Raw genomic sequence first — 10,937 nt, forward strand, 5'->3', positions numbered from 1 at the left:
ACTTTGTGTTGTCTGATAATAAAAAGTGTAATTTACCTCTTGGGGTCAGCAAAAGTGCAACAAACAAATGTTTTAAGGGCAAATTTGTCATTTCAGTGTCCGTATATGTGTGCTTACACAATTTCAGATCACGAGATAAAATAATCATTTATATCTCTATCTCATGATCTGCGTCACACCAAAATGCTCCAAATCACATCATGGTTACTGCTAATCAATGGAAACATCTTGGCTTTTATTCTGATATTTGCTGAGAGTCATTTGAAAAACCAGAGTCCCCCCTGGCTGCTTCACTTATATCTACAAAATAAAGGAGATTTGATTCAAAATAAATCATATTTGAAATGCACTACCAACAGGCTTAATTAAAGAAACATTTTCTAAATTGAAATGCAAATTATGTGACAGTAAATAAATGAAATACTACCAAAGCAAAGAGGTAATGATTTATGAGCACTTTGGAGCTGATTTCCAAGGCAACCCTCTTCATGCTGCTAATGTGCAAATATAAAATACGAATCTGATTCCAAATGAATCAAATTAACAAATAATTTGCTAGTCAATTAATTAATAAACCCAACTAAAGAATACAAAATAATTAACAAATACTTACCAATATGCTTATTTTTTCAGCACACTGAGAAAATTAAAATGCAAAATATGCATAAAATGAAATAACAAATCAAAGGGAGTCCATTTGTTACTTGAGATTTTTATGAAGTCATTATGCTGCTATTGTATTAGATGCAAAAATAAATTAGGTTCCAGAAAAAATGCTGTTAACAAATCATTGCTAACTAGATTTTAAAAAGTTACTGGTAAAAAATAAATAAATAAATAAATAAATAAATAAATAAATAAAAATGCATTGACTGTTATAGCAAATAAACGAAAAAAGAAAATCTGATTTTTTTTTTTTTTTTGTCAAAGTCGTCCGTGTTCATGCTGCTGACACTCAGACTCTGTTTGTGCTGAGCTGAGGCGTCACATGCTTCGTCTGCAGCCGCAACCTCGGTGCAGTTGACTTTCTGTCAACTTCCTGCTGGTGCAGAGCTGGACCTGCTGCTGGAGCTCCTCACTGTCAGAGTCAAGCTCTTCTCTGAAACTCTGAATGACAAATGGATGTATGATATGATATATGATATGATATGATGTGATGTGATGTGATGTGATGTGATGTGATGTGATGTGATGTGATATGATATGATATGATATGATATGATATGATATGATATATCAGGTTGATATGTAAATGATTGTAGATGTGAGCAGGGAGCAGAAATGTCTGCTGCTTAATGTGCCTTGTTCATGTGTCCATGTATTGGGTTAAACTGACATGACATTGGCTAAAGTTAGTCTTTAATATTGTAGGAAAAAAAACACTGACCAACTAAAGCTTCACCTTCTCACGTCCTGTCCTTGTGTGATTTGAAATGAAAGAACGCTATTATTATCTCATTACCATGTTATTATCTTATTTCTAATACTCCTTTTGAGTGAACTGGTTGCGAATAAAGTTTAACAGAAAAAAAAAAACACGGTCTCTTCATGACGTATTTTTCAGGGGACAGAGGGAGGGCGGTTTGAAAGCAAAAGAGACAACTGGCTGTCAATATGCTTGTAATAAACCAAAGGACCTGACAGCACCGGTGTGAGCGCTCACTGTGCGTAGGACACACTGTCTGCAAGTTAGCAGAGACTTACTGTATTGTATTATTGTGATGTATTATTGCCGACACACAGGACTTTACTCTCAAGTTAGTTCGCGAGCTAACGTTAGCTAGCTGTTAGCTGCTGCTGTTGTGTTTTCGGCTGCTGGCTGTGTGTAACTTTTCTCTCCGCTTAATGTTGATGCAGTGAGACACCAAACTGTGCTCTGTCTTCATTATAGCCTAACACCACTTGTCAGAATGGCGAGTGTGCATGAAAGTTTGTATTTTAACCCCATGATGACGAACGGGGTAGTCCATGCTAACGTGTTTGGTATCAAAGACTGGGTGACTCCGTATAAGATCTCCGTCCTCGCGCTGCTGTACGACATGACCGCGTCCAAAATCTCACTGCCTGAAAGAAGACGACTCAACAAACTCATCCTACCCTTACAGCAGGTTGGTTATATGAATGTAGTTATTTTTACATACCGCTGTGTTGCAGCAGCAGCCTCAAGGTGGTGTCTGTTGTTTGATGTCATCAGGGTCCAGATCTGACTCTGGGTCAGTTCCTGAAGACTGTGGAGGAGTGTTGTCCTCAGACTGCGTATGCTGTCAAACTCAGGTAGGCTGAAACACGGTGACTTCATTTATTACATTTTATTTAATCAACCAATAGCATGCAACATTGTAGCTCTGATAGAGATCAGTTTTATGGGACGTTCAGGAAAATGTACCACATAGTTGCAATGTTGCCTTTTGGCAATGTCATAATAAGGGACTGTGGTTTATTTATCAGAGAAGGGGGGTGGCTGGGGTGTGATTTCGTTGTTTGTTTGATTGTTTATTTTAATATCATGATGCTGGATTTTTTTTCTTGAATGTCCCAAGTGATTGTTGGCAAATACCTGAGCCTACCTTCACCATGAGTATATTACATATTTTATGGTCTCTGGCTGTGGTACATAGTGTAATTTATGGAGATTATTATAGAAAACTTGCCTTTTAAACCCACTTGTATGTTTTGGGGGTTCTGAGAGTACTTAAAATAAATTCAAAATAGATAAATTTGAAGTTGAATGTCCCTCTCCTAAGCTAAATCCAAAAAAAAAACCTCCTTCTTTGTGCTTAAAAAAACATCTGAAGTGCTTTCCCTGTTTAGCACTAACCCCTCCCCTCTCATAAATAACGAACACTCCCTAACTAAGGTCTGAGACAACACATTATCACAATAATGTTAAAATATCAGCATGTCTAGATGCTGAGGCCATTGTTTTTTCCTCCCAAGGCTGCATGAAATGGCAGACGGAGAACTGAAAGACATGGAGTACTTCTTTTCCACTCTTCCCACTCCATTCACTGCTTTTGACTCTGAGGCTTATAAAACCAGTGTTGTGGGTGAGTAGTACACATGGTTTGTCATGATTTGTGCTATTCTCATGAAGTAGATGTGTGTTAAGCTATGTCTCACCTGTTTTTTTAGGTCTTTTTATGAGACACATGCTTCTGGCCTACAACAAGCTGTCCTTCAGTCAGGTCTACAAGCTGTACAAGTCCCTGCAGCACTACTACCACAGTCACTACGCCAAGCCTACCGACGGGCAGGTGGGTTTGCCAGCGCTGGTCGCCGACGACTCCGACATGGACCTCACCAGCACCGAGGACACTGTTGGGGACAGAATAGACAGGGAGGAGTTGGACACCCCACTGCATGAGTCAGAGCTTCGGTTAGTGATGCTGTTGTTGGATAAAATAAACAGTTTTTCTGTCACATTTTACTGTCAGGGGTCAAATCCTAGTGTATTGAAAGTTTTGACATTATGTTTTGATTGTCTGCATCTACTTCTCTGTGAAATGTATTCACTGTGTGCACAACAGTCTAGATTTTATCGCCTTACAGCGTGATTAAAATCTCATGTTATCTCCAGAAATGACAACACTCCAAGCAGAGGTCCACTGTCACAAAAACAAGCAGAGTACTTTCTAGCAAGACAGGTAGGTGTGTTCATTAAATCGAGGCTGAAATCGTCCACATCCCGTGTGAAGCCGAGAAGTAGCATTTTTTGGGGCTCTCACAGTTTATTCAAACCTCTTTCCGCAGGCTTATCTTCTGAAGAACGATGAGAACAAAGCTCTAAAGCCCGCTGCTCTGCAGGAAGAGCTCAACAACATGCTCAAGTTTAACCCCGATTTTGCCGAAGCGGTGAGCTGCATCCGCTTCACTTTCCCTGCTGTAATAACAAGTCCGCCAAGATACCTTCATCATCAGCTCTGTGGTGTTTCCTCTCTCCTCAGCATTATCTAAACTACCTGAACAACATGAGAGTCCAGGACATCTTCCTCTCCGCTCACAGTCTCTTGCATTATTTTGACCGCCTCATCTTGTCTGGGAATGAGGGAAAGAGCAACGGGGATGAGGGCTATGGCCGAAGTCTCCGCTACGCCGCTCTCAATCTTGCAAGCTTGCACTGTCGCTTCGGCCACTAGTGAGTACAAGAAGTGGTGGAGTCTGAGAGGGCAGACACGTTTCTGCATAAAAAGTGTTTGTATAAAACATAACTGACTTATCGGTTCTCCATTTTTTTTTTCCTTCAGTCAGCAGGCAGATCTGGCTCTGCAGGAGGCTATCCGCATTGCCCAGGAGTCCAATGATCATGTGTGTTTGCAGCACTGTCTGGTAAAATACTTTTCTGTTATTATTTTACATCATGTCACTGTTGTACTGTGATTAAGGTTCATAATGTGTGACTGTAATATGAGTGAGTTTATTCCTGCCTGTCTCTCCGTGTCCCACGTCAGAGTTGGCTGTACACACTGGAACAGATGAAGGGATCTGACAGCACCGTGTTAACGGAGGACTCGGTGAAAATGGCGGCCCATTTCTGCCTGCCAGTGAGTACAACACGAGCTCTTCAATAAGACCGCCGAAATTAAAGTGGTGTTTATTTTTAGCTTTTTTTCCTTTTTTTTTATCGCCTTGGCTCACGTTTACACCAGATTTAGTTTGCCAAACTCCAAATAAAAAAAATAATAGCTGTAATCCATATTTCAGTCTCAAACCCTCACATTGCAAACAAAGTAACACCTTTATCGTATTAGGTAATACTTCGCGTCGTATGTTTATCAGAGCATCTCTATGTTCATCCCCTGAATTTTCAACGCTGTTGCATTTTTATAAAGAAAATGATCATTAATAAATGATGCAGAATGTGAACATGTCTTCATCAAAATAATCTGCGTTGGCCATTTCCTTAAAGGAAGACATTATGCAGGGATAGCAATTGATACAATTTGAAATGCTTGAAATACTTTAACAGGCACGTTTGTTGTGTATTTTTACAGTATGCACAGCTGTAATACACGTTGGGCATTAGATAAACACAGTAGTTGCAATTTAGCACCTTTCATCAGAAATTCTTGTTTTTAGTCAGTAGTTGTGTCCTGAAATGTTCCCTTCATAAAATAACATGCATGAACGCATAGAAAATCTTGATGAATACACAGCCTGCTAAATGTGAATAAAAACAGCATAAAGTGCATCACTGAGCTGTCACTGCTGCTAAAGCTGATCTTTGAATATGTTATCTTTGACATGTGTTATCTATCACACTGACTGATGATCCTCTCTGCTGCAGTATCTGGCATCTCTGGGCATTCAGTCTCTGGTCCAGCAGGGGGCGACACAGGGTAAGACAGCCCACAAACTGATGGACGCACTGAAGGACACGGACATCCTGCACTGGAAACACAGTCTGTCGGAGCTGATCGAGATCAGCCTGGCTCAGACGACGTCCATATGGAGGATGTACGGCAAGAGGTCAGACTCTTCAGCCTGCCACCCACACACACAGTTGTCAGTTGTGTTAGACAGTAGACTGCACTGATATAAAAACCAGCTCTGTAAAACACTGAAATAAGTCTTGTTCTTTTGCATGGATTGACATTTCAGAAATCTAATCTAAACACAACAAACTTGTCCTGAGCATTAATATAAAAACACCACAAGTCTGGGTGTGAAAATAAATGAGTCAGAAGTGTCACTTTTTCTCCTTTTTTTGTGCCCGTGTCTCTTGCAGCACCATGGCTCTGCAGCAGGCCCAGCTGCTTCTCAACATGAGCAGTCTGGAGCCAGTCAACTTTGGGGTCCAGCAGAACAACACAGAGGCGTTCGCCGTGGCTCTGTGCCACCTGGCTGAGCTGCACGCTGAGCAGGTAACACATTTCATTTGATCCCGTCTGTCTGCTTTCTCCCCCGCTGCTGCATATCCGTTAGTCAGTCGACCCAGCATTGCGGGAAGGTAATAAAAATTGATCAGGTTTTCTTTCCAGCTCCTGGGCAGAGTTAAACACTTTTAATTCTTTGTCCCGCGTGTGTTTGCATCTGTGGCAGGGTCTGTACTGTGCAGTGTCAGAGATTCTCCAGCATCTGAAGGAACAGTTTCCTCCACACACACAGCACGCCAAGGTCAGTGTTGACAACTTGCTTTCAGAGGAGGAAGAGTTTTGCAGAAAGTTGCTACATTACATTTTAATGTCATCGCATGACGATGTCATTATGCAATGACGTAATTACGTCATCACAAATACACAATGAGGTTTGTCAAATAGACCAGCCAGCTCAGCAAGACGCCATGTGAATATTGTCAGTTTAGACTTGTTATCTTTATGTTTGCATATTTTGATTTTTAACAAAGCACCTCATGGGTTTGTTTTATTAACATTTTTCTTGTGACATATTAAAACCGGCTGTACACACAAACAGTGTTGGGCTTATTGATAGCTAGCCAGCTAACACAATAACAACAGCATGATAACACAACGAAGACATGTTTGATTACTGAACACTTACAGCTACTAGGCTCAGGCAAAGTGTATTAAAGATTTTAATGTTTTATTTTCCAATTAAAACTACACGTTTTGAACAATTACAGTTTTTGAACAAATACAGTTGTCATTTATAAGCAGTTTATTGGGATAAACCTGTGCCTTTTAGCACTTGAGTCTCTACAAAAGTTGCTGTTGCTGTAATTCAGTGCTGCGCTGCAAAGGCAGAGAGCAATAACTGCAGAGCAAGAGAAGTTGAGGATAAAGAGTTTAAAAGTTTTCGGGCTGGCCAGCAAACTGTGTAGCAGATAAAAACAAGGTAATGCCTCTATTTCATTTTTTTTTTACACATTCACATAAGAACACACATGATAACTATAAATATGCAGATACTGCTTTTTGCCTTGTAGATGACATTCACTGGATGGGGAAATGCGGGTTGAAAGTTGATATTGACGTTAATAAAATATCATGTTAATTGTTTTCTGTTTCCCTCCTTCAGCTCTGGATGCTGTGTGACCTGAAAATCCAGTTTGAGAGATACATGAACAAAGGGAAATACCATTTGGCAGAGCCACTCGTCACAGCCATCTCTGCTTTAAGCAAAACAGAAGGTCTCTACAGGTAACGCCAAGACACAAATCTGCAGTTCTAATCTTAACGGCTGTCTCGTACATGTGTAATTTGTGTCTGAGCGGTAACCGTGTGTTTGCTCACAGAAAAGCTCAAGTTCTGAAGGCTCTCAACCGGAGCACTGAGGCGTACAGCATCTTGCAGCGGCTGCAGGCGCACTGTGAGAAGACTAAATGTACAGAAGTGGTCATCAGGTAAAAAGACACTTCTGTTGTCTTTTGCTTTTTTCCGACAGCGTGGTTTCCTGGAGCGTAGAGGCGAGTGAACACATCTAAAGTTAGTCTGCCTTCCTTTTGTATGTAGGGTTGACTCAGCTATTTTAGGGCTGCTGTAAATATTTAATATATGACGTTCAGGGATCATTCCGAGCCACATTTCTCGTCTCCATCACCGCCTCTTTATGTCTCATACAGAGTTATGCTTTCCACCGCTGAGCTCCACTGGGAGTCGTCTGGCTTCTCCACAGCGCTTCCTCTCCTCCTGCAGGCCCTGGCTCTAGCAAGACAGCACCACCTGCAGTCCCTGGCCTCAGAGACCATCCTGCACCTGGCCTTCACTCAGGTCAGCCACAACAGGAAAACAGACTTCACTCTAACACTGTTACAGCTCCCGTACATGCAAATCAACAAAGCCTTTTCTCCAATATTGTTGGTGCATATGCAAAATAAAAGCAGCACAACACACATGGATTCTTTATCATCTCTGCCAGGTAAAAGCCTAGAGGGGGTCATGCATTTGGTCGTGTGTGTGTGTGTGTGTGTGTGTGTGTGTGTGTGTGTGTGTGTGTGTGTGTGTGTGTGTGTGTGTGTGTGTGTGTGTGTGTGTGTGTGTGTGTGTGTGTGTGTGTGTGTGTGGCAGGAAACATTTTGACTTTCATTGTGGCTTTAAAACTGACCTACACAGAAAGATTTAGTCTTATTTTGAAGAGCATCTGCAGATTAGTTTCCATTCCTGATATGTAATGATTCACCTCAGTGTGTTGTGACATGAAATTAGCTGCAATGGTTTTGCAATCCAGTTATGTTCTGTCCGCTGCACGGCGTCTTACCACACCTGTAGCATTCTGCCTGCCCAATTTTGTTAATTTGGTCGTTTTTCATTGATATTTGTGCTTCTACCATAAGTAAATAAGTAGGTTATGTAGTTAAATGGTATCCTTTTTGTCTATTCTAATTGTGTTTATTGTTGTATTTTCCTACTTTGTTGGGCTATAGCCTGCAAATAAAGTCAGTACAGTTAAAAATCTAGTTATGAATGACATGGATCAAATATTTGTGGCTGTTTTTTAAGTTATTAAACATACATTCATCCTCATAATTACCTTGTATTTTGTTTAAGTCTAAAGAGGCTGCGATCAGCTCCAGTTGGTGGAGATCTGTGCTCTAGTAAGTAAGTACACTTTTTTTTTTTTAAGTTAATTTTGTTTCCTCTCCTCTCTGCAGCTGATGTTGGGGGTTCCTGAGCACTCTCTGAGTGTTCTGCATGAAGCCATTGAGCCTGTTCTGGCCCACGGATCAGTCATGGACAAGGGCCGAGCCCTGCTGCTGATGGCCCGCTGTCAGATGGCGGTGGCTGGGTTCAAGCCAAACGGACAAGGGCAAGCAGGTAACAGCCTCGGCCCGCTCGGCCGCACGCTGATCGCTATCTCTTAGTGTTGTGTGGCTGCACAGCCTCTTTTCACACACTGCTGTTTATTGTCTCCCTGCAGATTTGCATTTGGCGGCTTTGGCTGTCGACACGCTGAATGAGGCAGCAGCATATTTCTCCAAGCTGAACTGTAAGGAGCGGCTGCGGGACGTCCACTACCTGCAGGCTCTGCTCCACCGTTCTCTGGGACAAACCTCGCAGTGCAACAAAAGTGCCATGCTTTTCCGTCTGCTGGACCAGGAGCTGCAGTCACCAGCACCACCGGTCTCCATGCGACTGTAACTACTCCCTGTGCAGCAACAAACTGTAGTTATTTTGGCCACTGAAAAAGACAAAAAACACCTCCTCTAACTGCTGACTGGAGTCACAGCTGCTGACCACCAGATGGTGATGAAGATCTGTCCTCTGTCAGCACTAAAAGCATTTCATTTGTAAATATTTGGGTAATTGTGGAACGCAGTGCCTGGATAATTATTAGAGTGGTCACTGTCAGTACTCATAAACAAAGCTGAGTTACCGGCAGACCAAGAATAGATCAGTTGATATGTTATCACTTTTGACCCAGTAAAAATTTGAATAATGCGTCATGATAAACAACGTGTTTGGTTTTTTTTTGCAACTTCCAGTACAGCAATAGTCCAGTTTTGTCAGACACACATAACATGACTTCCAGCGGTAGAAATGTCGAAAGTTTATCAGGAGCTGTCACAGCGGCGCCGATTTACCCACCGCTTTTTGATGAATGAGGGTAATATCACAGTTAGCTACAAGATGAATGTGTTCTAGTGGCCTGGATGATTCATATTTCACCAAAAGAATACAGATGAAGCTGGAATCAGGAGGAAGAAACCGCGATCACATTTATAATGTCACAGACCCGCGATGGCATAACACCAGATACTGTTTCTGTATTCCGCTTCCGTCTGGCAGGATTTGTGAGAACAATTTTTGGCGGGTAATGTTACATCTAGGTGCTCTGACATGCCTGCGTTCCATTACTCGCTGAACTCCTTTTTCAAAAAAATAAAGGACTTGTTTCATGTTATTTAGTTTTCAGTTAATCTGACAAGTCTAAGATCTAAGACAAGTTTCAGCAGTATTTAAAGTTCACTTCATGGTGAGAGTGTTTTGTTTGTCCTTGTGTTCAAGCATCTCAAAGGCGGAGCGTGTGATTGAATCCCTCTGGACCTGTCGACAGGAAATTCCTCTCCCGTTTACTGTCTGCACCGGCCCCCTGAAAGTTCTTGTTGACTAAGTTTAAGTGGCGTGTTTGGCTTCATGTCATTTACTACATAAACGGTAGCGTGTGGTAAAAGCAGGCCTGTCTTCTCTGTAAATATCACTCAGTCGTGTGGCACGTTCTGTTCTCACAAGTGAGGCCGTTTGACCGTTGCTTGCTGATGTGGCTTCAGGCACCGCGCCATGTAGTACCTGTATTTACATGTTCATCTTGAACACAACTAACAGTGTGTGTTTAGAGTATGTGTGTGTGTTGAATATGTGGGGCAGGTTGCAGGGTGGGTTTAAGATGAACTAATGCATCTTCAGATCACACTATAAACGGAGTGTTTGTGTGTTAATGTAGCGTTCAGTTTATCCTTTTACCCAAAGAGTTGCCGGTATCATTTGCTGCAGTGGGATTACCCATCAAGTTGCACAGAAACATTTACAGCAGAAAGCCTCCTATTTGAATTTTCTGCTGCTGCTGCTGCTGCTGGTCCCAAAGTGCCTATAATGCAGCAGGGCAGTTTACATTTGTGAGATATTAAATGCAAACCTGAACAGACCAAAAAAGTTCATTTTTTTAAGAAAAAATTCTGACATTTTTGAGATTGAGCTTTTTACCCGCAGGTGCGGACACAGTTTCATTGTAGCTTTTTTTTTTTTTTTTTGCGTTTTCTCAAAGAGCACACGAGTGAAGTTTTTTTTCTGAATACTGATTGAAAGTCACTGGACAGTGAAAGTAAAAACAGGGTCAGTGTCTTCAGGGGTTCTGAGTCCTGCACACGTTCTTTTTACCTCCTTTGTCCTTAACTGAACCACAGTCCTGAAAGAAACTTTGTTCGCTGTGTTCATTCTAGCTCTGAAACTGAGTTATTAACAGGATTAGTCGATCGACGAAATGAATCGACAACAACCGTCCTCACTGATGAATCTTTGAAGTCATTAATCAAGCAAAAATGC

At 41.6% G+C, this 10,937-nt stretch overlaps 1 protein-coding gene across 3 annotated transcripts; it reads left to right on the forward strand.

Annotated features, from left to right (window-relative positions):
* The first annotated feature begins 1,523 nt into the window (after positions 1–1,523).
* Positions 1,524–9,350, forward strand: anapc5 (anaphase promoting complex subunit 5). Of its 3 annotated transcripts, none has more exons than XM_042488148.2 (18): positions 1,524–1,664; positions 1,892–2,108; positions 2,195–2,274; positions 2,938–3,047; positions 3,133–3,376; positions 3,578–3,644; positions 3,751–3,852; positions 3,945–4,135; positions 4,245–4,326; positions 4,449–4,541; positions 5,285–5,466; positions 5,726–5,861; positions 6,040–6,114; positions 6,976–7,097; positions 7,193–7,300; positions 7,520–7,667; positions 8,549–8,711; positions 8,815–9,350. In XM_042488148.2, exons 2-18 carry the CDS (start codon positions 1,911–1,913, stop codon positions 9,033–9,035), a joined length of 2,322 nt encoding a protein of 773 aa, XP_042344082.1. In that variant the 5' UTR covers positions 1,524–1,664; positions 1,892–1,910; the 3' UTR covers positions 9,036–9,350. The 3 variants fall into 3 exon arrangements, with proteins under 3 accessions (XP_042344082.1, XP_087933198.1, XP_042344080.1); XM_088077072.1 differs by having other exon boundaries at positions 1,543–1,651; XM_042488146.2 differs by having other exon boundaries at positions 1,549–2,108.
* The last annotated feature ends 1,587 nt before the right edge of the window (positions 9,351–10,937 follow it).

Source organism: Plectropomus leopardus, chromosome 4 (genome assembly GCF_026936395.1).
Source record: "Plectropomus leopardus strain MGB_pleo_1.0 chromosome 4, ASM2693639v1, whole genome shotgun sequence".
Lineage (NCBI taxonomy): Eukaryota > Metazoa > Chordata > Actinopteri > Perciformes > Serranidae > Plectropomus > Plectropomus leopardus.

Excerpts from the sequence above, each read along its gene's own strand:
- anapc5 (XM_042488148.2), top strand. The coding sequence starts at position 1,911 with ATGGCGAGTGTGCATGAAAGTTTGTATTTTAACCCCATGATGACGAAC. Across the intron at positions 6,115-6,975 it reads CACACACACAGCACGCCAAG|CTCTGGATGCTGTGTGACCT; the intron begins GTCAGTGTTGAC and ends TCCCTCCTTCAG. Across the intron at positions 7,668-8,548 it reads TGCACCTGGCCTTCACTCAG|CTGATGTTGGGGGTTCCTGA; the intron begins GTCAGCCACAAC and ends TCCTCTCTGCAG.